Source organism: Diaphorina citri, unplaced genomic scaffold, assembly GCF_000475195.1.
Source record: "Diaphorina citri unplaced genomic scaffold, Diaci psyllid genome assembly version 1.1 scaffold1019, whole genome shotgun sequence".
In the NCBI taxonomy this organism is placed as follows: Eukaryota; Metazoa; Arthropoda; class Insecta; order Hemiptera; family Psyllidae; genus Diaphorina; species Diaphorina citri.
The window spans coordinates 99,343-117,228 of record NW_007378449.1 but is presented as its reverse complement, the minus strand read 5'-3'; the positions used below and the strand labels follow the sequence as shown (position 1 = coordinate 117,228).

The 17,886-nt window shown below is 43.7% G+C and overlaps 1 protein-coding gene across 1 annotated transcript; it reads left to right on the top strand.

Annotated features, from left to right (window-relative positions):
• Positions 1-203: 203 nt before the first annotated feature.
• LOC103513752 (85/88 kDa calcium-independent phospholipase A2-like) lies at positions 204-15,973 on the top strand (the record flags this gene model as incomplete). Its single annotated transcript, XM_026826867.1, is given in 7 exon segments — positions 204-387; positions 9,676-9,900; positions 11,261-11,363; positions 12,003-12,051; positions 12,388-12,576; positions 13,094-13,362; positions 15,081-15,973. Coding segments are annotated over 7 exon segments (1,276 nt in total), but the record flags the coding sequence as incomplete, so codon positions are not given.
• Positions 15,974-17,886: the final 1,913 nt, after the last annotated feature.

The following is a 17,886-nucleotide window of genomic DNA, read 5'->3' as shown; positions in this document are numbered from 1 at the left end:
AAAAAAAAAAAAAAAAAAAAAAAAAAATCGGACATTTTAAGAATGTCTCTCTCTTTGATATCAGACACAGTAGTCACAGTTTCCTCTACAAAAACTTCATTTAATAATATAAGTTTTCTCTACAAAAACTTTATTTAATAATATAAGTTTTCTCTATAAAAACTTTATTTAATAATATTTTATTTATTACTTTTTTATTACAGAGAAATGAATACAGTAGACACCATGACGGGGCAAACTCCTCTGCACATTGCTATCAAAAACAACTCATTCCCCATCGTGAAAGCTATCACAGCACAGAAAGCAGCTTCACTGGAGTATCTGGACTTTGAGGGCAACTCAGTGTTTCATTATGCCGCCAAATACGCTGTCAAAGATATCATAAATGTAAGTCACTATATGAACATTATGAACAGATAAAGTTCGTTCTCGGAACGCCTGGCTTTCTTCTATCCTGTCCTCTCTTCGATTTCGGAACGATAAAGGTGTGTCCTTATGGCCAAACATAGTTAGCCAGCCTAGTTAGCTTAGTTGGTAATGCGTCTGCCTTGTAAGCGCTAGGCCGTGGGTTCGATTCCCGCCCGGGGCGGATTTTATCCTGATGGGATAATGTTCGTTCTCGGAACTTCTCTCTTCGATTTCGGGACGATAAGACCATAGCAGTTACAGTCCCCTCTGTCAAACCTCTTTAAAAAAAACCTCTTCAAATAAAGTGGCTATTTTGATAGTGGCAAAGTTGTGCCTTGATTTATCTTTGATTATAATAAGTACATGGTAGGAATTATTGTAATAATTATGTATTTAGATGGAAATGGAATTTTAAGTGAAAAAAAAAGAATGACAGGTAATTTGGTCGACTCAATTAATGACAAGACACAAGATGAAGATGAAGACGACAAGACAAGAATATGGATTTATTTTTTACCCCTACAAAAAAGTGTTTTGTCTAGTTCTTCTTCTTCTTCTTCGCCTTTTCCCGTGAACAGACGGGGTCGGCGTTTTTCGTCAGTCTCTCAATCAGCCCTAAATAGGATGATTGCTTTAGGCTGACATTTGGTTTTGGCTACAAATTTTACGAGTGGATGCCCTTCGCGCTCAACCTTTGCTAATTCTTTAGCAAGGGAAAATCAGGCTGGTATACTTCCTATTTAAAGTCCCCCTTTTAAAGTCTGGTTTGCTGTCCGCTTTCAGGTGCTCTCCGCTGAGAACCCCAAGTGTCAGGGGGGGGGGCGGCTGCCCCCCCTTTCAGGCCTGTGTATGATGAGTGTGCACAGAGAGCATGTTCAGAAGAACCGCATGTTCTTGTACAGCAAGTCATAGATAGCTTCGCAGCAGATAAAAGAAGGCTAATGTTGAAATAAGTATAGATCTGTGACTGGGGTGAGTTGTATGTATATAGTTATGTATGCATATGTATATAGGCCAAGAAAAATAGGTACCTAATTTTCGAAAGCTGCCCCCCTTTCACGAGAAGCTGGCTACGCCCTTGAAAGATATGTATATTTTGTTCTCACAAATATAAATAAAATATAAAAAAAATATGTATATTTTGTTCCTTGCGTGTAAATAAATGAATATTTTGTTCTTCTCAGAGGGGAATAGTCCCAAGCTGCTAGCATTACCCCTCTGAATGGTATCAATAAAAAATTTCTTTATCTCTTGATCGTGTGTACCGAATTTCATTACAATCAGACCTAGTGCTTCGAGAGTTACGGTGCAACAAACGAGCTAACTCGAGTTAAAACACGTGTGTACCGAATTTCATTACAATCAGACCTAGTGCTTCGAGAGTTACGGTGCAACAAACGAGCTAACTCGAGTTAAAACACTTTTTGACTTTCCTTATCCTATAGGAAGGAAAGTAATGTAATCGGGTCAAAACTCAAATTTTCGATGGTCAGTTTTTAGTGCCAAAACACGTTTTGAGTCGAAAGTAATGTAATCGGGTCAAATTTTCAATGGTCAGTTTTTAGTGTCAAAACACGTTTTGAGGTCCCTAGAGCCTAAATCCAAAGTTACAGCCATTGGTCCGTGTGTGTGTGTGTGTGTGTGTCTGTCTGTCTGTAAACAAAATATCTCGAGAACGGTAAGAGCTAACCACCGAGGTAGGTAGCGCCTTGACCACTACACCACCGAGGTAGGTAGCGCCTTGACCACTACACCACCGAGGTAGGTAGCGCCTTGACCACTACACCACCGAGGTAGGTAGCGCCTTGACCACTACACCACCGAGGTAGGTATTCCATACCTCGGCTGGGATTGAACCCACGCCCTCCTGTTTACCAGGCGAGCGCCTTGACCACTACACCACCGAGGTAGGTAGCGCCTTGACCACTACACCACCGAGGTAGGTAGCGCCTTGACCACTACACCACCGAGGTAGGTAGCGCCTTGACCACTACACCACCGAGGTAGGTAGCGCCTTGACCACTACACCACCGAGGTAGGTAGCGCCTTGACCACTACACCACCGAGGTAGGTAGCGCCTTGACCACTACACCACCGAGGTAGGTAGCGCCTTGACCACTACACCACCGAGGTAGGTAGCGCCTTGACCACTACACCACCGAGGTAGGTAGCGCCTTGACCACTACACCACCGAGGTAGGTAGCGCCTTGACCACTACACCACCGAGGTAGGTATTCCATACCTCGGCTGGGATTGAACCCACGCCCTCCTGTTTACCAGGCGAGCGCCTTGACCACTACACCACCGAGGTAGGTAGCGCCTTGACCACTACACCACCGAGGTAGGTAGCGCCTTGACCACTACACCACCGAGGTAGGTAGCGCCTTGACCACTACACCACCGAGGTAGGTAGCGCCTTGACCACTACACCACCGAGGTAGGTAGCGCCTTGACCACTACACCACCGAGGTAGGTAGCGCCTTGACCACTACACCACCGAGGTAGGTAGCGCCTTGACCACTACACCACCGAGGTAGGTAGCGCCTTGACCACTACACCACCGAGGTAGGTAGCGCCTTGACCACTACACCACCGAGGTAGGTAGCGCCTTGACCACTACACCACCGAGGTAGGTATTCCATACCTCGGCTGGGATTGAACCCACGCCCTCCTGTTTACCAGGCGAGCGCCTTGACCACTACACCACCGAGGTAGGTAGCGCCTTGACCACTACACCACCGAGGTAGGTAGCGCCTTGACCACTACACCACCGAGGTAGGTAGCGCCTTGACCACTACACCACCGAGGTAGGTAGCGCCTTGACCACTACACCACCGAGGTAGGTAGCGCCTTGACCACTACACCACCGAGGTAGGTAGCGCCTTGACCACTACACCACCGAGGTAGGTAGCGCCTTGACCACTACACCACCGAGGTAGGTAGCGCCTTGACCACTACACCACCGAGGTAGGTAGCGCCTTGACCACTACACCACCGAGGTAGGTAGCGCCTTGACCACTACACCACCGAGGTAGGTATTCCATACCTCGGCTGGGATTGAACCCACGCCCTCCTGTTTACCAGGCGAGCGCCTTGACCACTACACCACCGAGGTAGGTAGCGCCTTGACCACTACACCACCGAGGTAGGTAGCGCCTTGACCACTACACCACCGAGGTAGGTAGCGCCTTGACCACTACACCACCGAGGTAGGTAGCGCCTTGACCACTACACCACCGAGGTAGGTAGCGCCTTGACCACTACACCACCGAGGTAGGTAGCGCCTTGACCACTACACCACCGAGGTAGGTAGCGCCTTGACCACTACACCACCGAGGTAGGTAGCGCCTTGACCACTACACCACCGAGGTAGGTAGCGCCTTGACCACTACACCACCGAGGTAGGTAGCGCCTTGACCACTACACCACCGAGGTAGGTATTCCATACCTCGGCTGGGATTGAACCCACGCCCTCCTGTTTACCAGGCGAGCGCCTTGACCACTACACCACCGAGGTAGGTAGCGCCTTGACCACTACACCACCGAGGTAGGTAGCGCCTTGACCACTACACCACCGAGGTAGGTAGCGCCTTGACCACTACACCACCGAGGTAGGTAGCGCCTTGACCACTACACCACCGAGGTAGGTAGCGCCTTGACCACTACACCACCGAGGTAGGTAGCGCCTTGACCACTACACCACCGAGGTAGGTAGCGCCTTGACCACTACACCACCGAGGTAGGTAGCGCCTTGACCACTACACCACCGAGGTAGGTAGCGCCTTGACCACTACACCACCGAGGTAGGTAGCGCCTTGACCACTACACCACCGAGGTAGGTATTCCATACCTCGGCTGGGATTGAACCCACGCCCTCCTGTTTACCAGGCGAGCGCCTTGACCACTACACCACCGAGGTAGGTAGCGCCTTGACCACTACACCACCGAGGTAGGTAGCGCCTTGACCACTACACCACCGAGGTAGGTAGCGCCTTGACCACTACACCACCGAGGTAGGTAGCGCCTTGACCACTACACCACCGAGGTAGGTAGCGCCTTGACCACTACACCACCGAGGTAGGTAGCGCCTTGACCACTACACCACCGAGGTAGGTAGCGCCTTGACCACTACACCACCGAGGTAGGTAGCGCCTTGACCACTACACCACCGAGGTAGGTAGCGCCTTGACCACTACACCACCGAGGTAGGTAGCGCCTTGACCACTACACCACCGAGGTAGGTATTCCATACCTCGGCTGGGATTGAACCCACGCCCTCCTGTTTACCAGGCGAGCGCCTTGACCACTACACCACCGAGGTAGGTAGCGCCTTGACCACTACACCACCGAGGTAGGTAGCGCCTTGACCACTACACCACCGAGGTAGGTAGCGCCTTGACCACTACACCACCGAGGTAGGTAGCGCCTTGACCACTACACCACCGAGGTAGGTAGCGCCTTGACCACTACACCACCGAGGTAGGTAGCGCCTTGACCACTACACCACCGAGGTAGGTAGCGCCTTGACCACTACACCACCGAGGTAGGTAGCGCCTTGACCACTACACCACCGAGGTAGGTAGCGCCTTGACCACTACACCACCGAGGTAGGTAGCGCCTTGACCACTACACCACCGAGGTAGGTATTCCATACCTCGGCTGGGATTGAACCCACGCCCTCCTGTTTACCAGGCGAGCGCCTTGACCACTACACCACCGAGGTAGGTATTCCATACCTCGGCTGGGATTGAACCCACGCCCTCCTGTTTACCAGGCGAGCGCCTTGACCACTACACCACCGAGGCAGGTGGTGTAGTGGTGTACGACACATTCTCTTCGCGAATTCGATTCCCCCCCAGGGTGGACTTTATCCTAAATTAAATACATAGATGAGGTTTCGTTCTCGGAACGGCGGGCTTTCTCCTATCCTGTCCTCCTCCTCTTTGCTAATTCGAACTGCTGGCTTTGCCCCGTAGCGGACTTTATTCCAAACTAAACTGATGAGGTTCGTTCTTGGAACGGCTGGCTTTCTTCTATCCTGTCCTCTCTTCGATTTCGGGACGACAAAACCTCCGGCGTTACAGGTCTTTCCATCAAACTTTTTCTTATTCTTCAAATAACAATATTCGATTTGCTAAGGATACGATCGTATAATAATTTACGATTTGTATTTTAACGGGTTACTTTCTGGTGTTCTCGTGTTGACCCAGCACCTGAGTGGGGAGAATTGTGTCTCTTCTCGCCCATCTGAAGAAGGACATACTACGGGACGGGCATGCTACGACACAGACCACATGAGTCTAATGGAGCAGTTGTTTCATTGCTACGAAATAAAAACGGCGGTGAAACACTAATCTTAAATTAAAAAAAAAATTGACACCATGAATTCATTATGTCTGAATAGGTGACCGATCCATTTAAGTGTCTTAACAAAATTTAAGTGTTGTAAGTTTTGTAGGTTAAATATTTCGGTGTAGTACACTCAGGTGGAGAAAATTGAGAAAATTTGTGCATTTAAAATTTCTTTGATACAAAACCGAGTGTCTTAACAAAATTTAACTGTTGTAAGTTTTGTAGGTTAAATATTTCGGTGTAGTACACTCAGGTGGAGAAAATTAAGAGTGAAAATTTAAACGGTCGCCGATTTTTTTTTCTGCCTAAGTGTAGTTAGTTAAGTAACACCACTGCCAAATATATTAGCAATTACCTTTGAGGAACTCTCAGGTGCTGGCAAAATGGTTGATGGTTCTCCCACCACTTTTGTGGGTGCTACTTCACAAGCTCACTGTATGTGGATTGAATCATAGAATAATGCCTTCGAACGCACCAATTTGGATAGATATATCCATTATATTCTGTTCATTTAAAATCATAAATTGGTAATTAATATTAAACTATTAAAAGGGTTTTTAATTTGAACTAAAATCCATCGAAAAAATGGCGTCTGCCTTAGCTAGAAAGTGACATGAGTAGTAGCACAGTGTAGCTAAATTTCGTGAAATTTTCGTTTTCTAATTTAGGGCGTCAAAAAGTGCCTCCCTATACTTTTGGCCATAACTTCCTGAGTACAAAAAAAAAATAATAATCTTTCTTTGAGAACGGGATTGCCTCGGTTTCACATTTAACTAATTCAGTTGAAGAACTTGCTCGGAAAAAGGGCCCAAATCAAGGCTCAAAATTTTACAAGATAACGGATTTTTAATTTGAAAAAAAGTAAAAAAAAAAAAATCAAAGAAATTGAAATTAGGACATTTAAAATTTCCTCAAATGTTTCAGATGTGTTCATTGTACGGTCTACAAAAGCTAGTCGATGTACTGAAGGAACATCCTGCTTGGACTATCGCTCACATTGCTGTCCAATTGAATCTCACAGATGCCCTAGGCACATTTAAAATTTCCTCAAATGTTTCAGATGTGTTCATTGTACGGTCTACAAAAGCTAGTCGATGTACTGAAGGAACATCCTGCTTGGTCTATCGCTCACATTGCTGTCCAATTGAATCTCACAGATGCCCTAGGTACAACGGAAGTATTTACGTAAGTTCTCACCTATTTTATTGCCAAACAAAAACATTGCCATTGGCAATAGCTCATTGAAAGCTTCAGTTCTTGATTAATTACTAAAGTTAGCCAGCTAGCCTAGTTAGCTTGATTGGTAGTGTGTCTACCTTTTAAGTGCTAGGTCGTGGGTTTGATTCCCACCCAGGGCAGACTTTATCCTAAACAGATAAGGTTCATTCTTGCACCAGCTGGCTTTTTCCTATCCTGTCTTCCTTCTCTGTTCGTTTTTGGGACATTTTTTCCATGTCTGTCTACATCATCACTATCAGATTTTGTCCTCCCAGAACTATGCTGTGTGTATTACTGTTTCATTTGCATATACATACATGGTCTTCCTGGATACATGTACCTGGAACGGAACCCCGCCCCCTGTTCCTATAGGCGCCAAGGTGAGTTTGTACTCTTCAATAGCTCCCATGGCGTAGTGGTCACTGCACTCGCCTTGCACGCGGGAGACCCGGGTTCGATTCCCAGCAGGGTCAAAAAATTTGTTTCATGCAAATGATTGATTACGTGACTAGATGTTGCGGGGCCAACTCAGCCTCTTGAGGAAAATGAGTAGCTATGACATATAAATGTGTGTACTTTTCTGGGATTTTAAGCCTCCTCGTGCCGACCTGTGCCAGCATGGTAGGTAAACATTGGATGTTAGGATTATTGAGATATTTGAGAAAATCCTACTAAGCTGCAGTGAGCACCAAAAATTGCGACATAATAACACAATGAAATTGCATTTGAATATAATGTGAAAATTTTGTCGACCATAGACTAATCTAATAACAGAGTGGAGTGGAAAGCAAAGTGGCCAACTCAGCCTCTTGAGGAAAATGAGTAGCTATGACATATAAATGTGTGTACTTTTCTGGGATTTTAAGCCTCCTCGTGCCGACCGGTGCCAGCATGGTAGGTAAACATTGGACGTTGGGATTATTGAGATATTTGAGAAAATCCTATGCTGCAGTGAGCACCAAAAATTGCGACATAACACAATGAAATTGCATTTGAATATAATGTGAAAATTTCGTCGACTATAGACTAATCTAATAACAGAGTGGAGTGGAAAGCAAAGTGCACGCTGCATTCCAAATAATCAAAATAGGATAGAAGGCCGATTTTTTTTTACTCGATTGAGAATCGAACCCGGGGCCTCCGGTATACAAACCCTGCTAATGTTTTCAGGTGCGGGAGGTTCTCAAGCTGTACAATTGTCCCGAAGTGACGTCAGATACCAGGGGCGGTCGTCTGCTCTGTTTGGACGGGGGCGGTATCCGTGGTCTGATCCTGGTATCTATCCTGCTACATCTGGAAGAGAGAGTGGGACAGCCCATCATACATTGTTTTGATTGGGTAGCCGGTACCAGTACGGGGGCTGTGGTGGCGCTGGGCTTAGCTGTAGGTAAGTACCAACAAGAACAATGGTACCTCATGTAAGGTCGGGTTCGAATCCCACCATCGACAAAAATTTGTACTCGTTTCGATTGCAAATATTTCAACGGGTTACTTTCTGGTGTTCTCGTGTTGACCCAGCACCAAAATTTGTACTCGTTTTTCGATTGCAAATATTTCACCGGGTTACTTTCTGGTGTTCTCGTGTTGACCCAGCACCTAAATTTTGTACTCGTTTTTTTCGATTGCAAATATTTCAACGGGTTACTTTCTGGTGTTCTCGTGTTGATCCAGCACCTAAATGGGAAGTATTGTGTCTCTTCTCGCCCATCTGATGAGGGACATACTACGGGATGGACATGCTACGACACAGACCACATGCGTCTAATGTTGCAATTGCTTCATTGCAATCAAATAAAAACCCCGGCACGGGGGTGAAATTCAACTTTATTTTATTAGTGTATTTTCCTTTTTTCGTTTAAATAAGTAGATGAAACGGGCTGAAAATTTACTCATTGAAACGGAAAAAAAAAGACGATGTCTAATGTTGCAATTGCTTCATTGCAATCAAATAAAAACCCCGGCACGGGGGTGAAATTCAACTTTATTTTATTAGTGTATTTTCCTTGTTTCGTTTAAATAAGTAGATGAAACGGGCTGAAAATTTACTCATTGAAACGGAAAAAAAAAGACGATTTTCCTATCCTGTCTTCCTTCTCTCTTCGATTTCGGGACGATAAGACCATAGCAGTTACAGTCCCCTCTGTCAAACCTCTTTAAAAAAAAACCTCTTCAAATAAAGTGGCTATTTTGATAGTGGCAAAGTTGTGCCTTCATTTATCTTTGATTATAATAAGTACATGGTAGGAATTATTGTAATAATTACGTATTTAGATGGAAATGGAATTTTAAGTGAAAAAAAAAAAGAATGACAGGTACTTAATTTGGTCGACTCAATTAATGACAAGACACAAGATGAAGATGAAGACGACAAGACAAGAATATGGATTTATTTTTTACCCCCTACAAAAAAGTGTTTTGTCTAGTTCTTCTTCTTCTTCTTCTTCTTCTTCTTCTTCTTCTTCTTCTTCTTCTTCGCCTTTTCCCGTGTACAGACGGGGTCGGCGTTTTTCGTCAGTCTCTCAATCAGCCCTAAATAGGATGATTGCTTTAGGCTGACATTTGGTTTTGGTTACAAATTCTACGAGTGGATACCCTTCACACTCAACCTTTGCTATTTCCTTAGCAAGGGAAAATCAGGCTGGTATACTTCCTATTTAAAGTCCCCCTTTTAAAGTCTCGTTTGCTGTCGGCTTTCAGGTGCTATCCGCCGAGAACCCCAAGTGTCTGAACTACCGCAATGCCAACGGGTACACGCCTCTCCACACTGCCTGCCTCAACGATAAACCAGACAATGTGAAGGCGCTGCTACGGGCTGGGGCAGACGTGAATGTTCCGGCTACCCTGAGACCTAAGGGCGCGTCCAGTCCGAGTGACTCACTCGGGGATTATGTTCAGGATAATCACAACAAGTTCAGCATAGATGTGAGTTTAAAATTTATTATTGTTTTAAAGAAAGAAGTTTGGCTATAAGAACAAGAACACCCAAAATAAGCATCATTCAATAGGATGAGGAAAGTCGTGTGATGTTCACACCAGATTTTTAACAGAGGTCTTATCGTCCCGAAATAGGAGAGGATAGGAGAAAACCACGATCCTTATTTGTACAACAAATTTGACCTTAAGTACTTTTTTCGTTTGTTGCTTCCTCAGAATTATAGTAACCGGAGTTCTAGCCGATAGAAAGCCAGTGGAACTGCCCGTGAACAGACGGGGTCGGCGTTTTTCGTCAGTCTCTCAATCAGCCCTAAATAGGATGATTGCTTTAGGCTGACATTTGGTTTTGGCTACAAATTTTACGAGTGGATGCCCTTCGCGCTCAACCTTTGCTAATTCTTTAGCAAGGGAAAATCAGGCTGGTATACTTCCTATTTAAAGTCCCCCTTTTAAAGTCTGGTTTGCTGTCCGCTTTCAGGTGCTCTCCGCTGAGAACCCCAAGTGTCTGAACTACCGCAATGCCAACGGGTACACGCCTCTCCACACCGCCTGCCTCAACGATAAACCAGACAATGTGAAGGCGCTGCTACGGGCTGGGGCAGACGTAAATGTTCCGGCTACCCTGAGACCTAAGGGCGCGTCCAGTCCGAGTGACTCACTCGGGGATTATGTTCAGGATAACCACAACAAGTTCAGCATAGATGTGAGTTTAAAATTTATTATTGTTTTAAAGAAAAATTGTACCTAGGAACCACTTTCGCATTACTCCAAGGCACATTCTTTTACATCCATGCCTGTCCAGAAATGGAAAAGTTCGGTGAGTCAGAAAATTTCCGTCCTGGTCGGGATTCGAACCCAGCACCTCCAGGTTGAGAGTCAGTGCTCTTGACCACTCAGCCACAGAGGTTGGCTTGAAATTTACTTGACCTTTTTTAAACAAAACAGTAAGTTCCCACTTGTCGTGAGTTTTTCTCTCTTTTTTCTCGTTTTTTCCTGTAGGGGTAGGTAATGTAATGAGTAATGAGAGTTTTTTTCCCCAATACCACACAACTGGATTCGAACCCAGCACCTCCAGGTTGAGAGTCAGTGCTCTTGACCACTCAGCCACAGAGGTTGGCTTGAAATTTACTTGACCTTTTTAAACAAAACAGTAAGTTCCCACTTGTCGTGAGTTTTTCTCTCTTTTTTTCTCGTTTTTTCCTGTAGGGGTAGGTAATGTAATGAGTAATGGGAGTTTTTTTCCCAATACCACACAAATTCCTCTAGCAAGTAGGTATTTATTAAATAAATCTAACTTGTATATTTATTTTGTCCTAAAGAATCGAACCCGGTACCTCTTGTATTGCAGGACATGAAGTATGGAGGAACACCACTACATTGGTCTTCATCCAGGGCTGTCATTGAGAGCTTGGTCGATATGAATTGTGATATTAACGCTTTAGATTTTGAAGGTAAGTTTTTAGCAAGATCCATATTGCTACATTGGTCTTCATCCAGGGCTGTCATTGAGAGTTTGGTCGATACTCTCTCTCTCTCTCTCTCTCTCTCTCTCTCTCTCTCTCTCTCTCTCTCTCTCTCTCTCTCTCTCTCTCTCTCCCCTCCTCTCTCTATCTCACTCTCTCGTTTTCTATCATCTTCATCTTACCCACTTTATATGGGTTCCAGTTCCAGTCGAAACCGATGGAAAAAGCTAAAAAAAGATATTTATTTATTTGAAGTCCTACCTCAAAGAAGTTTTAATTTTAGAAAATTAGGTAGATACATAATTGCATACCCAAGTTAAAAAAAGACATTTATTTACTCATTTGAAGGAGTTTTAACAATGTCTCTCTATCTCACTCTCTCGTTTTCTATCATCTTCATCTTACCCACTTTATATGGGTTCCAGTTCCAGTCGAAACCGATGGAAAAAGTTAAAAAAAGATATTTATTTATTTGAAGGAGTTTTAACAATTAAGTCCTACCTCAAAGAAGTTTTAATTTTAGAAAATTAGGTAGATACATAATTGCATACCCACCTTACGTCTTTCTCTGTCATTAAGTTATTTTTTAGTATTATTTAGTTTTTGTTGTTTGTTTTCGGTCTTTAGAACCGATAACTTGCGACTCTTACAAGGGAGGACGAGAGAGAGCTATTTGGTATGTAGCTGTAAAATGTGACAAGGATGCGACAGGAAACGTTTGGTTGAGATAGGTGCTGCGGTTGGCGGTATATTGACCGCTTTTTGCGGTTTTCAGCTATACCGACTAAACGGTTAGAGATATTGTAAAAGTTTGGCTATAAGAACAAGAACACCCAAAATAAGCATCATTCAATAGGATAAGGAAAGTCGTGTGATGTTCACAGCGGATTTTTAACAGAGGTCTTATCGTCCCTAAATAGGAAAGCGGAGGACAGGATAGAAGAAAACCACGATCCTTATTTGTGCAACAAATTTGACCTTAAGTACTTTTTTTCGTTTGTTGCTTCCTCAGGATTATAGTAACCGGAGTTCTAGCAGATAGAAAGCCAGTGGAACTCCATCTGTTCTGTAACTATGCCTCGCCTAGTGATATGATAGACCCTAACCCCGGTCCATCTCAATATGAAGAACCCCCACCTCCTCATGAACAACTTATATGGAAAGCTGCCCGCGCGAGTGGGGCTGCCCCGTCCTACTTTAGGTGAGTGAGCCATCCCTTAGTGTGGTAGAAAATTTCTCTGCTCATCCAAAGGGGCTTCCTCGAGCATCATAAGTGTTTTACTCCTAAAAAATAAATACTCTTATCCGTCACTACCAAATTATCAATATCAATTTTTAGCCTCCCCCGTTAAGCTGTGATGTAGAAACCGTACACTGCCTCGACAACATAGATTCAACTCTTTATCTCGTCGATCAACGGTGTCGACTATGTGAGGACACAGCTTTACAGAAGCCAGCCTAGTTAGCTTGGTTGGTAGCATGTCTGCCTTGTAAGCGCTAGGCGGCGGGTTCGATTCCCACCCGGGGCGTATTTTATTCTGAACGGATGATGTTCGTTCTCGGAACGGCTGGCTTTCTCCTATCCTGTCACCCTTCTCTCTTTGATTTCGGGACGATAAGAAGACCTTAGCAGTTACAGTTCCCTCTATCAAACCTCTTGAAAAAATGGTATACAGGTTTCAAAGTTAAATTCAAATTCTCTCCTCTCCCTGCAACAGAATGTTCGGGCGGTTCATCGATGGCGGTCTCATGTCGAACAACCCGACGCTGGACGCCCTCACCGAGATTCACGAGTACAACCTCGCCCTTGCCGCCCTGGGCCGCCACTCTGACGTGCGGCCCGTCAGCGTCGTAGTGTCCATAGGCACCGGCTCTATACCGGTAACCGATATGAAGGGCGTGGATGTGTTCCGGCCAGAGAATTTCACAGACGCCATGAAGTTTGTGGCCGGCATTTCTACATTAGGTGAGTATTGAGTATTGGCCGGTAATGGCCGATCTTACCACTGACGATGGATTTCTCCAATATTTTTTCACTCCTTAGAAGGCCTGTTAAGTAGTGTTAAGCTTTTAAGTTCCATTTGAACAGCCTTTTAAGTTCCATTTGATTTGTATAGGCTTAACAGGGCTATTGGGGTACAAATTTCTTGACCCCGCCGGGAATCGAACTCGGGTCTCCCGCGTGCAAGGCGAGCGCAGTGACCACTACGCCATGGAAGCTGACTTAACAATACTTAAACAGTCCATGGTTATATTTCGTCCTCTTTTTCCTCGTCAGGTCGCACGGCCCTACACAAGATGGTCCTGAACAACCGACTGGAGTGTGTGGTGGCCCTGTTGTCACGTATGGCAGATGTGGAACTCGTGGACAATTTTCACAGACGCCATGAAGTTTGTGGCCGGCATTTCTACATTAGGTGAGTATTGAGTATTGGCCGGTAATGGCCGATCTTACCACTGATGATGGATTTCTCCAATATTTTTTCAGTCCTTAGAAAGCCTGTTAAGCTTTTAAGTTCCATTTGATTTATATAGGCTTAACAGGGCTATTGGGAGCTCAAAAGAAGGTTGGTGAAATCCACCATGAGAGTTGACACAGTGTCAAGGGATTTCTTTGACCTCACCCATTTGATTTACAATGGCCAGTATTTCTTAAACTCTGGATTAACTGAAAACTCTCTGTGATAAGATCTGGCATAATAGATTCGGTGTTTCATGTCAGTCCCTTCCAGGTAGTGACAGGCGGGGATACTGACCACTATACTACCGAGGAAATGGCGATGACCAGGCTTGCCTGGTTCAAGAATTCCATGGCGGTAGAAAAAGATCATGCGATAGCACGCAAGGCAGAGTAAATCCCATGATGAAAGCCATGGATTCTACTTTAAGGGCACTCGCGCTCAGGTGTAGGACATCTCCGGATGGTCTATATCCGAATCTCATGAAACTGAGTGTTCTTCTCCAGGTAGTATCCAAGTACTAACCACGCGCAACGTTTGCTTAACTTCAGTGATCTGTGGAGGAACTCGTGCATTCAACGTGCTATCGGTTTCACACTAGGCTTGCACGCCTGAGGTCCCGGGTTCGATTCCCGGCGGGGTCGGAGTTTTTTTCGACTCTATGTTTGTAGTTCGGGGTGCACTCAGCCTCGTGAGGACAATTGAGTTGCTACTTTAATCGAGTAGCGACCAGTGGCGGCATTACCAGTGTAACAAGATTGATGATACAAGTAGATTATTAGTGAAAGAGGCACTTAGTAATGATGTGGTATCCACAAAAAGTTCTGAAAAAGCAAAAAATCTTTTTTCCCTTTTGCCCATAATATGTCCAAATATCTGTGGTAACCTCTTTGTTGGCTAATACTACATATTAATAACTCCTTTTCTATATAACTTTTTCCATCCTTCTAATGTTAAACCTATGTTTGTACTAATTTATTATTGATGTAAATAAATGAGGCCTGTTTAAACTGTTGGCATAATGGGACTTTTTAGTCTTAGCCGACAGTATAAATAAGGTATATTAAATTAAAATATATAAGACCTTGTTTAGACTGCGGGGGTAAAGGGACTTTTCAGTCCTATCCCAGCAGGATAAACAGGGTATGATGATGCCAGCAATGGCGAAACATGTCTGTTTGAATAAACAATAAAAACCCCTCCCCCAACTGTGAAGAGTAAAAGTTATTGTGTTTTTCTTTTCAAGATGAATCTTCACAAAGTTACATCAGAATCTATCAATATATTCTATTCTATTCTACTATTTTCTCGCATGTCCGCAGGTTTTCTCCTCAACTCTCGGAGGATATCGTGATGGACGAGAAATCCGACGAGAAACTAGTCAACATGCTGTGGGAGACCAAGGCCTACATGTTAAGCAACGAGGCGTGCGTCGAAAAACTGGCCAGGTTACTCAACTATCCCGCCAGCATGGATACGAGCGGCCATAACGGCGCTCTGTAATAGAATAGAATTCTATTCGTCTAATTCTATTCTACCTATTACATGCTGTGGGAGACCAAGGCATACATGTTAAGCAACGAGGCGTGCGTCGAAAAACTGGCCAGGTTACTCAACTATTCCGCCAGCATGGATACAAGCGGCCATAACGGCGCTCTGTAATAGAATAGAATTCTATTGGTCTAATCTATCGTTCTATTATAGCAGTGCTTCTCAAAGTTGTTGCCACCGCGGCACAATTTTCAAGAGTCCAATCTTTATGACCTTCTAAGGAAAAATCTCAAATCTCGCGGCACACCGTTTGAGAAGCGCTGTATCATAGAATACCAGGGGGTATTACTATTTCTATTCGAAGTACGTTCAGGCCATGGGCAAATTTTTTCGGACTCAAGAGATTTGATAGAGGGATGACAAGAGGTTTGACAGAGGGATAGAACTGTAACTACAGAGTCTTATAGTCCCGAAATCGAAGAGAGAAGGAGGACAGGGATACCGTTCCGAGAACGAACCTTATCTGTTGAGGATGAAGTGGATTTCTCCTTTCTTTCTTCCCTTTCAAGACGGTCAAACGGATGTTACAGTTCCTGCTATTCAACCAACCTCTAAAAAGTTGAAACGCGTTTCACTTTGGAAATAAAATTCTGTTACTTTCTATTCACAAAACAATGGAAATATCATTTCATCAGTAGATAGGGTAGACTGGGGGCACATTGGGACAGTGGGATAAGGAACTATTGGGCTCAAAACAGAGAGGAGCGGAGAGAATAGAGCATAGAGCATTTAGAGAGAAGCTATGCTCGAATAATGTACGATAGAGGGATAAGATGACTTTTTTTAAAAAAGAGGTTTGACAGAGGGAACTGTAACTGCTATGGTCTTATCGTCCCGAAATCGAAGAGAGAAGGAAGACGGGATAGGAGAAAGCCAGCCGTTCCGAGAACGAACATTATCCCATCAGGATAAAATCCACCCCGGGCGGGAATCGAACTCGCGGCCTAGCGTTTACAAGGCAGACGCACTACCAACTAAGCTAACGAGGCTGGCCTAAAAAATTGAAACAAGTTTCACTTTGGAAATAAAATTCTATTACTTTCTATTCACAAAACAATGGAATGGAATCAAGTTCAGTTCAATTTTTCAAGCTAAACGTTTAAGGGCCGAAATAATTACCTATACTTTTTAGTCACCAACCATAAAAGCGAATCCCACCTTTCAGGCTTTTTTGTAAGAAGGGTGAAGGGCCTTACCCTACTTGGGTTTTTTTTTTTTTTTTAACGGCAGACTATTGTTAAATGATTCTGCTCCCCGTTTTGCTTTTTACTGCAATTTTTTTTTTTTTTTTTTTACAAAACTTCGGAAAACTCAGCAGCACGCGATTTTCCAAATGGTCACCCATCCGGATACCGACCACGCGCAACGTTGCTTAACTTCAGTGAACCAACTGGTGTGTTCAACGTGCTTTCGACGCTGGCGGGCAATCGACGGCCATCGACTATGTGTGGACGCAGCTTTAATGACTCAAAAGTCAACTGTATACGGTCTGTAGGACATTTTGTAAATGTAGGTACATTTTGGTTCGTTCTTGCAGTTAAACCTGGAAAGAAAATGGTCGGAATGGAACCTATAAATAAGAATAATTGAATATTAGATTAATAAAATATTGAAATTTTAATACTCAAGTTGTAATGATCAAATACCGATAAAAAAGACGTAAACTTTGAAAATAATAATAATAATAATAAATATTATTGTCAAAAGAAAAATGTATGGAATATTATTAAAAGAATGTAAAAACATGGGTTTTATTTTTCAAAGTTTACCTATTTGGTCATCTTTGGTATTTGTCTCAACTTAATAAACTGTGTTCCGATTTTAAATTCAATTGTTTTTATTTGTCAGGTTATCAAATAGGTATTTTTTACAATATTATTCTCTCGATCTGTATTATATTATGAATTATTAAAAAAATATATATATCTTCTATTTATATTGTTGTAACTTATTCGACCATTGTTATTATCTTCATTCTCTTCTCAATCGTGTGTTTTTCAGCAGCTGTCAACATACAAGGTGTCCCCGGACACGAAAAGCAAAGCCAATAAGTATGTTTTTTTCAGCTTAACTCCATCCATACACAACAATGGCCCGTCCACCATACATTTTTACTTTCCTTATCCTATAGGAAGGAAAGTATTTTTTATTACTATCGTCCTCTTTGGTCCGCCTGGTAATCAGGAGGGAGTGGGTTCGATCCCAGCCGAGGTATGGAATTTTATCCTCATTTATTTGAGAATTTGACCACATAATAATAGAGCTCTAACCGTCGTATGTATGAAAGCCAAAGTTTAACTTAAGACGAACAATGTTGCCAATTTCATGTCATTTCTTGAAATAACTGGCTAGATTTCATGAAATTTGGCAAGATTTTCATTTCAAGTTAAACTAAAGTTTATCTTTAGACTTCATACATACGGCGGTAAGGGTTAGGTGGTAGAGAACGCCTAAGGCGTTAACCTCGCCTAGTGATTACCTTCCACTCAAGAGTCTATTAT